Source organism: Populus trichocarpa, chromosome 15 (genome assembly GCF_000002775.5).
Source record: "Populus trichocarpa isolate Nisqually-1 chromosome 15, P.trichocarpa_v4.1, whole genome shotgun sequence".
Classification (NCBI taxonomy): Eukaryota; Viridiplantae; Streptophyta; class Magnoliopsida; order Malpighiales; family Salicaceae; genus Populus; species Populus trichocarpa.
In genome coordinates, this window is record NC_037299.2 from 10,068,893 (window position 1) to 10,083,371 (window position 14,479).

The 14,479-nt window shown below is 32.2% G+C and overlaps 2 protein-coding genes across 2 annotated transcripts; both read left to right on the forward strand.

Annotated features, from left to right (window-relative positions):
• The first annotated feature begins 2,276 nt into the window (after positions 1–2,276).
• LOC7453763 (polyamine oxidase 1) lies at positions 2,277–5,054 on the forward strand. The gene is made up of 10 exons (XM_002321550.4): positions 2,277–2,408; positions 2,650–2,896; positions 3,011–3,163; positions 3,245–3,479; positions 3,604–3,747; positions 3,927–4,076; positions 4,179–4,433; positions 4,526–4,607; positions 4,706–4,825; positions 4,912–5,054. The coding sequence occupies exons 1-9, from the start codon at positions 2,300–2,302 to the stop codon at positions 4,780–4,782; spliced, it is 1,452 nt and encodes a 483-aa protein (XP_002321586.3). The 5' UTR covers positions 2,277–2,299; the 3' UTR covers positions 4,783–4,825; positions 4,912–5,054.
• Positions 5,055–11,115: 6,061 nt separating this feature from the next.
• On the forward strand, positions 11,116–13,580 carry LOC7457726 (uncharacterized). The gene is made up of 5 exons (XM_002321551.4): positions 11,116–11,456; positions 11,763–12,008; positions 12,464–12,545; positions 13,007–13,221; positions 13,344–13,580. Exons 1-5 carry the CDS (start codon positions 11,239–11,241, stop codon positions 13,462–13,464), a joined length of 882 nt encoding a protein of 293 aa, XP_002321587.4. The 5' UTR covers positions 11,116–11,238; the 3' UTR covers positions 13,465–13,580.
• Positions 13,581–14,479: the final 899 nt, after the last annotated feature.

Here is a 14,479-nt window from a genome sequence, read left to right on the forward strand (position 1 = left end):
CAACACATGACAACAACTTGCTCGAGGGTAATTTATGTATTTTTCTCATTTTACGAGGTTACTTTGTCTTTTCATTTTAATTTCCATCCACACAATATTTTTATATCAATTCTCTATCATATTTTTTAAATAAATTTTCTTTAAACTTAAAATGTGAAAATGCCCTTTGATTTTATTAAAGTTATCTTAACAAATTGAAAAATGTCTTTGTTTCTTGAGTATTTTTAAATATGATTTTGATGAAATACATTATAAACTGACATAAGATTTTTTTTTTTAGTTTAAGAGTATGTTTGAGAGTATGCTTGTGGTTGTTTTTTAAAATATTTTTTGTACTGAAATGCATTAAAATAATATATTTTTTTATTTTTTAAAAATTATTTTTGAGATTAGTACATCAAAACAATCCAAAAGACATAAAAAATTAATTTTTAGAAAAAACTTTAAAATTTTAAAAAATACGGTTTGTATCGCGTTACCAAACGGTAACTAAATCTTGATTTTAAAATTAATTTTCTTTTATATTGTAATGATTTGTTAATATTTTTTTGATCTAGATCGCTTTTTATGACACCCTAACAAACTCAGATTGAATAGCCTTTGTGGCATATTATTCACTCTAGTGACATATTTTCAAACCTTATTATATTTTCATTTTTAAAGTTTTATTTGGATCATCCTTTGCGGCTCTTTGGTCTTAAAATTTTTAAATTGGATTGTTCTTTACAACATTGTGGTTCTTGTAATTTTTAATCAAGTCATCATTCGTGACACTTTGGGCTTTATCTTTTTAATCGAGTCATCGTTTACAACACCCTGGTTTTTTGACCTTTCTAATTAAGTCGTCCCCTACAGCAATTTGATTTATAGCTATTTAATTTTAAAAACGATTTAAAAACATAATAAATTTAATTTTAAATAAAAAAATTAAATTTTTAAAGAACACAGTTTCAACCGTGTTTCCAAGCACCGTCTAAATTAGATTCCATTCACATTATTTTGGTATTTTTCAATTTAATAAATCTTTCCACATATCAATCTCGTCTTATATATCCATATTCATCCCATGTTCAAGTTATCTTTTGATTTTGACTTTAATTAACTTGCATTCATCAAATTGCATTTATACATATTATATATAACTTAAAATAAAATCTTGAGAGATGGTCTATCGATTATGATATTTTAGATGTCTTAATGTCATTGTTGTATCCTCGAATATAAAACCAATCCCTATTATAAAAAAAAAAAAATAGAATATTGCTTGTTCGTTTTCTTTCATATTATATTTTTAATCTTCTTGTGTGCATTATCGATTCTTGGGGCCTCTATTTCTTACCAGGAAGATTCTTTCTTCCATTGTCATTTAGAAAGCCAAGGGTCTCTTAGGGAGTATGAATATTGCGGTTGTTTTTTAAAATACATTTTGTGTTGAAATGTATTAAAATGATATCAAAATGATTCAAAATAAAATAAAAATATTAATTTTTAACAAAAAAAATTAAAATTTTTAAAGAACACAGTTTGCACCGCGTTGTTAAACACTGTCCAAGTATGCTATTGTCTCTGTAGGCGTTGGAGTCCTCCAAACTGATCTCATTGATTTCAGGCCTAAGTTACCTGTGAGAATACATGATTACTACTCGTAAATATATTATTACCTTGCTTTAAGAAACTAATAAACGATCAAAAAGATGCTTCAAAACCACATGCTATCTTCTCCTTTAAACAAAACAAAGAAAATCAGGAGTTTGTCTACCTAAATATCTTTATAATTTATTTAAAAATCGAAATGACAGCTAAAGCATAAGAATTTTTTTTCACTTTTTTTTAAAAAAACAATTAATAATGTCTGTCTTTAGTTTGACAGGAATGGATTGATATATTTTAAAAGATGAAGCATTGACCGCATTATTCATTGTAGGGCAATCTTTACTATAATATTTTATCTACGCAATATATAATTGCCTCGAGTGATAGACACACACTGGTATAATTTAGTATTGAAAAGTATATCCCATGGATAATATTATAAAATCAAATAATAGATATGAAAAACAATAATTATAGCAGATAAAAAGTGAATATATTTTAACAATTATTCTTTGGTTGGTTGGTAGGAACAACTAAATAATCATCCATAAAAAAAAAAAAACATGGTGGAAAAATCAAACAGACACAAACACGTGAATGTTATGAAAGAAACTGGGTAAAAAGTTTCTTTGACCCCTAGTCTTGCCTATAAATGGGAGACTAGAGTAACCTAATCTCACAACAAAGCTTAGCGTATTGCATAACAATGAAGAAGTTCTTGGGAATGGTGCTTGTCCTCCTTTTCCATTCCTTCCTCTCTTTGGCTTCGGCCTCGCAAACTCCTACCGTCATTATCATTGGAGCTGGAATGTCAGGTTGTCATCTCTTCAAAATTACCAAAAATTAACAAATGGCTCTAGATATATGCATGCATTTCACTTGCCCTTTTACATTTCTGTATTATGAATGTTTTTTTCTTGTATTTAGGCGCACACATCAGGGGGTAAAACACTTTCATTGTCCATAATTGTTTGTTTGGGTGAAAGACTTGCATAGTTTTTACACAAACTACTTTGTATGCTTAGCCTTTTTATTTAATCTTGGTTAACATTTCAGGAATTTCAGCAGCAAAAACACTTCAAGATGCTGGCATACGTGATATCTTGATACTAGAAGCAACAGATAGGATTGGCGGCCGTGTGATGAAAACCCAATTTAGTGGATATGCAGTAGAAATGGGTGCCAACTGGCTTTTTGGTGGGGGGCCTGTTCATAATCCTGTATTAGAAATGGCCAAGAAAGTCAAGCTCAAAACCTCCCTTAATGACTATGATAATCTTACATCAAATACCTATAAACAAGAGTAATTGAATTAAACAACTCTTCTTTGATATTCTTCTTTTCTTAAAAACCATCATCTTAATTGCTGACATTAATGGCATACCATTCGTAACATCTTTTCCACTGATCTCCACAGTGGTGGACTATACCCAAAAAAATTGGTGGAGGCTGTAGACAAAGTTGCTGTAGCCAGGGATGACTTCTGTGCAGAGTTTTCGACCCTTCTTACAAAAAAAGTCAAGAACGATGTTGATATCTCAATATTGGCAGGGCAGCGTCTATTCAAACAGTAAGCGCTAGGAATTTCATACATTAATTAAGTTTTTTTTTTTTTAAGAGTAAATTAACTGAGTAATGGACATGGCTGTAGGGAGCCGAAAACCCCACTGGAAATGGTGATAGACTACTACCACAATGACTACGAAGATGGAGAACCACCAAAAGTGACAAGTTTGAAGCACACATACCCCCGGAATGAGTTCGTGGACCATGGAGAGGATCCGTACTTTGTAGCAGATCCCAGGGGTTTTGAGATTGTAGTACAATATCTTGCTAAGCAGTTCTTGTCTTCTTTGAAGAGCGACCCCAGACTCAAGCTAAATAAGGTAACCTTTTAGCACATTTTGCTGGGATCTTGAACTAATTTACTCGGTTATAGGTAGCTGAGCTAGCTATATCATGCAAGGTACTAAATCCTGATGTAGATTTGTGCTTTAAACACTATTTCAGGTAGTTAGAGAGATAATATACTCAAAGAATGGAGTTGCAGTCAAAACTGAAGATGGTTCCATTTACAAAGCTAAGTATGCTATTGTCTCTGTAAGCGTTGGAGTCCTCCAAACTGACCTCATTGATTTCAGGCCTAAGTTACCTGTGAGTATACATGATTATTGGTTTCTTTTCTTTTCTTTCTTGATTTTTTTTTTTATTGAGAGATTTTCTTTTTCAATCTTCACGAGATATTCAAATCAATTTCCTTTCTAACATTTATGGATATCTTTATTTTCATTTTGGTATTTCCAGTACTGAATCTTATCTTGAATATGAATCAGCTATGGAAAAGGCTTGCAATATCAGATTTTAGCATGACCATATACACCAAGATATTCCTAAAATTTCCTTACAAGTTCTGGCCATCTGGTCCTGGAACTGAGTTCTTCCTTTACACGCATGTCAGGCGCGGATACTATCCACTTTGGCAGGTACTAACTAACATGTACATCTAAATTAGTAGCTAGCTATTTTGCTGTAAATTCATCCTTGCTCCACATTTATGATGTCTTGATGTTTTTCTTTTCTTGCAGCATCTAGAGAATGAATATCCAGGATCGAACATTTTGTTTGTGACAGTAACCGCTGAAGAATCAAGAAGGGTAGAGCAATTATCAGACCAGGAAGTTGAAGCAGAGGTCATGGTTGTCCTGAAAACGTTGTTTGGTAACAACATTCCTAAGCCAGAAGACATACTTGTACCTAGATGGGGCTTAAACAGATTCTACAAAGGCAGCTATTCCAATTGGCCTGACAAGTACAACCAAAACCGCCACGACCAATTAGGGGTGAGCCTAAAATTAGCAAATTCAATTTCCTAATGTTGATGTAAGAAAAAGCGATTTCAGAACCATAGCTAGAAATACTTTGTCTTTTACAGGATCCTGTTGGTCCAGTTTACTTCACCGGGGAGCATAATAGCAATAAATACATAGGATATGTCACTGGTGCTTACTTTACAGGTTCGATCTCCCTAAACACCCAAATATGCTTTCTCATTTGGCGTATTGTGCTAACAATATGACCTTTACCAACCTTGATCTTTGTTCTTGGATGGTAGGTATTGACACAGCAAACGATTTGCTTGGATGCATAAAGAACCAAACTTGCAGAGGCTATAATAGCCAGCATATGTAAGAGAGAAGTTTCACCAAGAGACCAGTGCTCCTAGGTTCTGAAGGTACATGTCTGCATTTTCTGTTTAATTATTAAGGAAATATGTGCAAAGTACAAAGAGTTTCACAATTTGTACAATCGTTCATGTAGGTGAAGATGGATCAGTAGCAGTAATAAAATCTAGAGGGTGGACAACCATTACAACATCAACCTGTTTTTGAGTTTTTGCTAGATGTCCCATCTATGATATGTTCGGATTTGCGTGTTGAGGAATGAAGATTTCAATTTTGTGATCTTACTTGACAACATTTAATAAAAATAAAAATCAACAAAGGCAAGGACATCAAAGGGAAAGGGGAAATATTGCTCAAAGCCTGAAACTATAGTCAAATACTCTAGGGGGCATGTGGCAAGTGTGCTTAAATTAACCTTTTCTCCTTGCAAAGTTGATCACATGCTTACCTTACAGGATCCGAGCAATTCAGCACAGTTCCTTGGTAAAACACAACCCATTTTTTAAATCTTATTCTATCGTTGTTTTACTAAGAAATAAGGAGATGGCGTGTAATAGGAATTGCTTGTCTACCTCAAAGCCTCAATCTATAATCAAATACTTTAGGGGGCATGTGGCAAGTGTGCTTAATTTAACCTTTTCTCCTCACAAAGTGGATCACGCTCATTCCTTACAGGATCCGAGCAATTCAGCAAGGTTTCTTGGTAAAACACAACCCATTTTTTTAAATCTATTCTATCGTTTTTTTACTAAGAAATAAGGAGATGGCGTGTGATAGGAATTGCTTGTCTACCTCAAAGACAAGAAGAAAAGTACAAGACAAGGGTCAGAGAATATTCCCTCCTCTAATTATCAAAATATATCACAGTTCAAAAGATAACACCTTCCTCTCGAACAAAATGATAGATTTCACAGCACTCCGCCAACATCAGGCCAAGGCCGCTGTAAAACCCCCGTGAGTCACTGCACGGGTACCCTGTTGTCGTTAAAACCTACTTTAGACAGCAAGTCTTACACCTGATGTCAGGAATACTGCACATTTACAGCCCCACAGTGCCTATTTACAGCATAGCCTCCCGAGGTCTTGAGTACATTACCTGTAATAACATAATAAAATAAAAGGACGACCTGGTCAAAGGAGTGATCTTACCACATGCCTTAATGTTCTCAAATGAGTGGAGTTTCTTTTATTGATTTTCGAAAAAAGAAGATGGTGCCTTTTGATCCCTCTAGAAGCTAATCGATATTAATCAGAGGCCCTTTATTTGTGGAATACAGCTATCACTCCAGCACAGTTGGCTTTCAAACGTTAAAAAATTGACTTTGAGCAGACCAGTTGATTCAAACTGGCTTGTCTTATCAGACCTGGAGAATGCAGTATGTGTATTCGCAAACCAGGGCAGTATGTGTATTCGCAAACAATCTAGAAAACTGTTTTCTATTAGTGAACACACTCATTGTTACATTATTGCTTGAATTACAACTCTATCTGGAGATTGTTTTCCTATATGTGCAAACTGATATTAGTTGGAATCTTACTTCAAGTAAATGTTGAAAATTTATTTAAAGAACATAATTAATAAAGACACCCGAGATGAAATTAAAAGTGAGATCAACTATTCCACAATAAAAAAAAATACTTTCATAATGTTTATATAATGAATAGTTAAAAAGTTAAGATTGAGCTCAAAGTACACTCAAGTTTTTAGAGGAGAGAAGTATTAGGCAAAGTAGATTATGAGTTTAAACATATACACACAAGTATACTAACCCAGTTCGTGATTAGGCTTCAGGTCTAGGTTTGAGCTTATTGTAAAATGATATTTTGGGTTACAAAAGATTAACTTTTTGCAAAGTGAAATTGGAATCTGGCCTAGTCCATGAAGAGTTATTTATTCCAGCCTATTGTTTATCTAGTTTAGTCCATGAATGTTAACAATCTCTTCTAAAAGTTTTTGCTTCAAATCTGAATAATTTTTCAACTTAAAAAATTCATTTTAATGACAACAATGTTCGGATTTAATTCTTGATTTATGATAGATAATCAAAGGTTGATCATAGTGAAAATTAATTATGATTATTACCATAATTAATTCTTCAACTTTTTAACTTTTAAAATCCACAATAAAAAGGGAGGGTGGAGGAAAAGTTCAAAAATAATTTTATCTAGATTTTTACACTCTTCTTCACCTCATTTTTAATGTTTTCCTTCTATTTTCTATGCTTTGGTTTTCCTTCTAAATCTAGAGTTTAAGTTCACTTTGTTGAGAGATAATTAAATCATTTTACTTTAGTTCAAATATCTTATTTAAAAGTGCATCTAGATTAAGATGATGGTGTTGGGATTTTGAAAGACATATTGCAAATATTTTAATTATACTAGTGAGGAACAATAAAACTTCAAGAACAAAGAATTCATCATTGACAACAACAAAAGTTTCATTAATTTAAAGTGTTTCAACATGTAAATACCTTTTTTTATTTTAATTTAAACATAGTTTTTTTTTTATTATTAGTATGCATGATAGGATTTTGATTTTATATCAATTGTAAGTTTGAATATATGTGCTTAGTATGTGTTTTAGTATTCTATTATTATATTTATGTTGAAAGTATGTTTGATATGAGTTTTATTTTTCTTATTTATAGATTTTTTTTTAGTTTGTTGAAAGCATATTTATTAGACTTTGTTTAGTTTATCATGTGAAAAAAAATATTAATTATCTAGATTATTGTTACAGAGGTTTTTAGCATCTTTAAAATTTAAGTCATAATTTATTTTTAATTTTAATTTTTTATATTCTCACATATAGATTTATATCAATACCATATGTTTTAATCTATAATCTTTTGGTTTGTTTATAGCTTTATGTTTTTTTTCTTTGTTCAATTTTAGAAGGTTGTTATACCTTTGTTTTAAAGTTATAGTTTATCTTCTAAAATTTTAACTCATGCAACTTATTTGAATCTCTTTAACTTGTTGCATGATATATATTTTTTATGAACTAGGCTTTTATAAACCATGTTTATATCTTTGTTTAGTCTATACATGTTCCTGTCAACTTGTTGGTATAATCATGCATTTTGTCTTTCTTCTTTAAACATATTGTTTTGGCAAGATGCACGCTTATTTTGAACTAAAATAAAAAAAAGAGTTTATTTTCCATCTTATATAATTTAAATATTTTTCTTTATTAGGTTGCTTTATTACAATTATTATTTTTTATATTACTTGCTTATTGTGGAACCAAAATATTTATTTATAAATATTATTGGCTATTGTTTTTATAATATTATATCATATTTTTAACTTAAGAATTGGTTTTTCCAACCAATATTGCTTCGATAAGTACTACTTTGGTAATAAGAATTCTACCATCACTTTTTGTGTTGCATAGTGAGAAACTAGAAAAGTTCAATGGATTGAATTTTAAACAGTAATAACATAAAATATTGATTTATGTGCTCATCTTAGACTTGGTTAAGTTCCTATAGGGAGAAAATATTAAAGTTGTCAAATAATGAATTTGATTTCATTATTATGGTAGATTTGGACATATAAAATTGTAGTGATTTTGTGCAAATATTAAACTACATTTTGAATATATTAAACAATACATAATATGATTTGTATAATTCAATCAAGAGTGAACTTTAGAAAGATTTGGACAAAAATTTCAAGGTTAAAGTTATCGAATGAAAATATTCATACATGAATAATTTCTTAATATAAGAATGGCATCATAGTTATCTAGTCAGGTTTGTTCATGTATACAACATTATTCACGTTTATGTTATTTTTCAAATATATACAAAGTTAGTACAATGAATAGATACGATCAATAAAGTTTTGTATAAGGAGATTGCGTTTTAAACATGATGGTTTATGACTCCTTCAATCTTTTCTGAGAACTTACTTAGAGAAAGTATTATTCACATGATACTCTTTTCTTATACAGTATAGTTCATAAGTGAAATGGTGATAATTGAACAAGTCACGGTGAATAAAATAAGGCTCGGCAAATCAACCTAGTAAAGAAATTATTGTTAAAGCCAATATCAACAAGGTTGATTACCTTGCAGATAAAGTTTTGGAAATAAATATGTTTATTGTTTTCAAATTCAACTTGATCAAACAATCATGAGTAGTGGTAGGTTGATGCTGGTGTTACAAGACATGTATACGCTAAGAAGATGATGTTTTTCACTTACAAAGAAGTTGATGGAAAAATCCTATACATAGAGAACTCATAAACCTCCAAGATACTGGATTTTGAAAAGGTCATACTAAAGCTAACCTCTGGAAAGCCTCTCGCCCTCAATAATGTATTGTATGTTGCTGATATTAGAAAAAACTTAGTGTCTTGCTTATTATTGAGCAAAAATAGTTTTAAGATGATTTTTTTTAGAGTGATAAATTTATACTTTTTAATAAGAGTAGCATGTTTGTAGAAAAAGGAGTATCTTCGTGATGACCTCTTTAAAATGAATATAATAATCATTGTAATCAATTATTAGAACAAAAATAAGATTGTTTTTTCTTCTTATTTACTTAAGTTTTGTTATTTGTGGCATGACAAGTTAGGTTATGTGAATTATAATTATATACAAAGGTTAATAAACCATGAATTATTACCAAGTATGGTTTTTTAGGGAAAAAAAAAACATGTGTGAAATTTGTGTAGAATAAAAAATTCATAAAACTTTTTTTTAAAATAATTGAAAAAAGTAGTAAACCTCTAGGTTTGATTTGCTCGGATATTGGTGATTTAAAGTTTGTACAAACTAGAGATGGAAAAAAATATTACATTACTTTTATAAATGATTGCACAAGTTAAACACAACAGTAAGAACTAAATGAAGTCTTAAGATAGAGAATTATGTGAGTACTATTGTCTTTATTTACACAAAATGTTGAATAGTTCAAGACATCACGTTCACTATTTAGTCGAGTAAATTCAATAATATTTCATTAAGAAAGGTTCAAAGTCAAAAGTTATCTATCCTAATGTAGTAATCTAACAGATCAATATCTCTCAACAAATCTTTGACTCATTTTCAAATTGGTGAGACAATTTTTATTCAAATGGGGTATTGTTAAAAATTTGTTTATTTAACATGATTTAAACAAATTATAGGTGAATAAGAAATTAATCTCAAAGAACCCTTAATTTTTCTAGTTTTAATTCTTGATTTATGATGGGTAATTAAAGATTAATAATAATGAGAATTAATTCTTATTAAGTTTTTAATCTTTCAGCTTCCAAAATTCATTATAAAAAAGGGGTGAAAGAAGAGTTTTAACTTTTTTTTCTTCAGAATTTTACACATTATTTCTCACCTTATTTTTAGTGTTTTTTTTGTCTTTTTTTTGTTTTTATTTTCCTCCTAAAAATCTAGAAATTAGGTTAACTTTGTTGAGAGATTATTGAGTCCTTTTACTTTGGTTTAAAAACTCTAGTTTGGAAATGTATCTAAATCAATGTGGTATTGTTGAAATCTTAAGAGGCATATTATGAACATCTAGATGCAATAAATTACTAAATTAAACTTTATTTATTAAAACTATATTAAAGTAGTGTTTGGTTATTGTCTAGAGATATAAATCAAGATAACGAGGACATGTCTCATGTTTCTCTTGTTTTGAAAAGCTAAAATTTCACAACAAAATTATTCCAGAAACAAATTTATTTTATGTTTTTACCTCTATCTCTCCAACAACATATTTTTATACCTTCATGTATATATTTCCTCTCATCTAAAACACTAACTAAACACAAAGTAAGGGACTAATGAGTTCCAATAAACTATGTCTCACTGCGTTTATATTATTTTCAAGCCTTGTTTTTACTATACATTATACTCTCTGTTTGAAAGATCAATATGTTCTGTACCTGGTGACTAAGAACTGGTAAACACTAACCCACATGGGTAGCTGGATTAAGAGGTGGGATAACAATTTGTGAGATCATGGTACAAGATCCACCATCCATAAATGTGGAAGAATTCCCCTTTCCATCTTTATGGGCCACTAGCCGGCTGCAAGGTCCGTTTCAACTCACAGTTGCACCGAGTTGACAATGAAGAAAGTGTACCCAAATTCCTCAGTAAACAAGAGAAAGGAAAACTGGTAAACACTCCTTTAACTCTGGTTCATCCTTCACAGATTTCTTGTCTCGTTAAATATAAAGTAATCAGGTGGCCTTGTACAAGTAACCAGGCTCCATCTAGGAGTTCAGTTGGGCCAATTGATTGCACTGTGGGCTTTGCCTGGTGAAGTCATGAAACTCATTATCCTTTGTCAAGAAAAGAGAGAAATGATGACCCCACGAAACCATAAAAATCGCACTGCTCTTGTTGAGGATAACGAGAAGCAGTAGTACCTCCAAAATCCAAATTCAATGATGCTGCTTAATAGCAGAAGAAGAATGTCATCAGTTAAGAGTTAAGACAACCCCGCTAAAATGCTAAAAATAACGACCACTTCAGTAACAGCTCCACCTCCACACTTATCTACGTCTTCATCAACAACCACCACCACTCAGAAAAACCTCCTTAACCACATAAACCGGCGCCACCTCCTCACTGCACTCTCTATCTCAATCTCCACATCCCATTTATCCATACCAGTCGCTGATGCCCGTGGCCTCTTCCAAATGCCTCCTCCCCGCCTCACCAACCAGTAACTCCATCAACCCATTTCCTGTTTTCTTTCATTCTTTTTAATTTATAGTCTGTAGATCATAAATTTAAAGGAAACAACAAAAAGGAAATTGTATGTTACCTGGACCACTGTCAAGTTTAGAACTTTTTCTTGTACTTGCCTGTCGATGAATTGATGTTAAACTTATTAACCTTACTAAGCTTCACAGTTGTATTAAGGCACTGCTAAATTATGGATTTAGTTTTCATTGGGGTCTGGTGATGTTAGCACTGTTGTTTCTTTTTGTTTGGATTTGTGGTTAAATTGTGTTGTGGGTGTATGAAGGTATTATTTGGTGAGAGCTGGGGAGTCTGAGTTTGAGAGCCTGGGGATTATCAACACAAATCCGGTAGCAAAAACATCAGTTGATAGTGGGTTGTCAGAGAAAGGGAAGAAACAGATTGTGAAAGCTGCCTTACAGTTGAAAGAAATGGGAGCTTGTGATACAGGGTGTTGGATTTGGCCTTCCATTACTCAGAGAGCTTACCAAACTGCAGAGATTATTGCTTCTGTTAATAGGATTAGTAGGAGGTATGCATATTAATATTGAGTATATTTGGCAAATTGAGTACTAGCACGAATGGAATGTGGTGTTATAAGGCCCCTTGTTCTTACCTGAATTAGCTTTCTTGACCATTTAGCTATTTTGGCTAAGATCAAGTTCCTTGTAGAAAAATAGAATTTTTTTTATTTAATTATGGTCGGCTGCTCCATGCTTAATTTTGACAGCAATGTGGGAAAGTGAAGATGTGGCTGAGCTTTTCTAAAACATGGAGCTCCAATTTGCCGCTCAATGGAATTGGACATAATCTCATATTCACATTGTTGTGTTTCCATTGGAAATTTAGAGAGGCTTTCTTTTTAAAGGCTAATATATAGATGATATTGGTGTTTTATTCATTTAAAGGAATGGTGGCGTTTTCAGAATCTATTGCGATAGTGCATTAATTACTGCTATTGCTTCAAATAGTCCTCCGCTGTTGCAGTTATATAGTTCCAGAGTACAGCTTCCTGGATGCCCGTGGTTTAGGAGCTTATGAAGGCAAGAATTTGGAAGCTGTTTCGGAAGTAAGATCCCTCCCTGTTTGCCAAATGATATGGATGCAATTTCAATGTTTTAGTTCTTGGTTTAAACAAGTTTTCCTTCAAGACAATACTAGCAAATATGTATATGTGATGGTCATTGGTTTATTACTTGATTTCTTTCCTTTTACTGACAGAAGGTAAAATTTGAATAATCTGTCTTCGTGGGATCCATAAAATTCTAAGTCTTTTGTGAGTCTTGGGTGGTGGGGTGTTTGAATTTGATTGAGAACCTAACAAGGCATCTGCAGACTTCAGACCATGTGAGCTCTCTCTGCTCAAGTCAACTCATCTAAGTTTCAGGCCCTCAGTCCAAATGTCTTAAAAGATCCATTCCTTCCATCTCATTTTCTCTCTCTGAGCTGCAATTAATCATGTTGCAAATATATTTTTAAGAACTTTTTGCGAATAGGATGTTAATAGCTGAGGTCTTGGCTATGGTTCAGGTATATGCATCAGATACTATTTCTCCAAGAAACAAGCCCCCTCCCATCGACGATGGAACCCCAAATGAGAGTGTTGCAGACGTGTTTGTCCGTGTTACACAACTGATGTCCATTCTTGAAACTCAGTACTCTGAGGAAACGATCATCATTGTATCTCCAGATTCTGATAATTTAACAATCCTCCAAGCTGGTTTAGTCGGTCTTGACCTTCGAAGGTAGCCATGTGACTCTTTAGCTTCTAGTGTATGGTCTAAAGCAGATTTACTATAAATGTGAATATGTCAAGAATAAACAATCCTTAGCCAGTATGTGATGGTTTGCCTTTGTTCTTGTGCAGGCATAGAGATCTTTCTTTTGCCCCTGGGGAAGTCAGATTTGTTGATATCAGCAGGATACCAACTTATAAACAACCTGCCTCTGCTGTATATAAATGTAGAAACCCACCAATCTGTAACTGAAATGTCTGTGTTCAATTTATACAAAGAATGAAGACATAAACTTAATTGTTTGACCATTCTGTATCTAGAGTAAATCATTACTGTAGCTTATATAATCCCGATCATGCATTTGTCAAGATATCTCAGCATAAATTGAAAAAAACTGTCTTTGTACTTCGCTACCTTAACTAAGCTATGGAGCAAGATGAAAATTTGAACCATTTGTGCTTCAAGCTGTCACGACCTGGGTATCCTACTATAGCTTCACGTTATCTCATCTCTCAATCCCCTTCAACTTATTACTCAGATTGCAACAATTGTCCACGCTATCTAGTGGACGGTCGACCGATCTGCTGGATTGAGAGCATCATATGCGTAAATTTTATGTTAAAGGTTTCCTTTGAGCAGCCACTAGAAAAAAAAAAATAGTAGATACCACGCATGCACCCGTAGTGATGTCTCTTTGTTCAGCAGAAGTCAGATTTGTACACTGTACTTTCCGAGTTCGAAGAAAATGAACATCCTTCTCTGGGTTGTATTTTTATATGGGAATTTAAAGACGACAAGAAACATGGAGCAAGATAATGAGATCTCTGTCCATGAACTGTCCCTTGAATAATCTAATATCTTGAATTCTTGTCAATGTTTTATATTTTGTATCATCAACTCTCATGAGGTGTAGGGTGTGACGGATCTGTTTCTTGAGTTGAAAAGGAGATTTCAGTATAATTATAAAGTTATCATTGTGGAAAGGAAAAATATATTTTCTTCAGTACATTGTATTTAAAAGTAAGTTGTATTATTATTTAATTGTTTTTTTAGACTGTATGTCTATTGATTGGTCTTTTGACTATGATTAATTTTTTTTGTGAGAAAATTTCTACTTTATAAGGTGAAAATCTAACCATTTTAAGTTCTAGTTTTTAGCATCGTATTTATTTTGCATTTTGTATCTTTAATATTTGAGAATATATTTTACAGTGTAATTTTATACCCCAAATATTAAAGTATACAGCTAAATCCTAACACTCCAGAT

Coding starts and splice junctions, on each gene's coding strand:
- LOC7453763 (XM_002321550.4), top strand. CDS start 2,300: ATGAAGAAGTTCTTGGGAATGGTGCTTGTCCTCCTTTTCCATTCCTTC. Junction 3,164..3,244: donor GGGCAGCGTCTATTCAAACA/GTAAGCGCTAGG, acceptor ACATGGCTGTAG/GGAGCCGAAAACCCCACTGG. Junction 4,077..4,178: donor GATACTATCCACTTTGGCAG/GTACTAACTAAC, acceptor CTTTTCTTGCAG/CATCTAGAGAATGAATATCC.
- LOC7457726 (XM_002321551.4), top strand. CDS start 11,239: ATGCTAAAAATAACGACCACTTCAGTAACAGCTCCACCTCCACACTTA. Junction 12,009..12,463: donor GTTAATAGGATTAGTAGGAG/GTATGCATATTA, acceptor CCGCTGTTGCAG/TTATATAGTTCCAGAGTACA. Junction 13,222..13,343: donor GTCGGTCTTGACCTTCGAAG/GTAGCCATGTGA, acceptor GTTCTTGTGCAG/GCATAGAGATCTTTCTTTTG.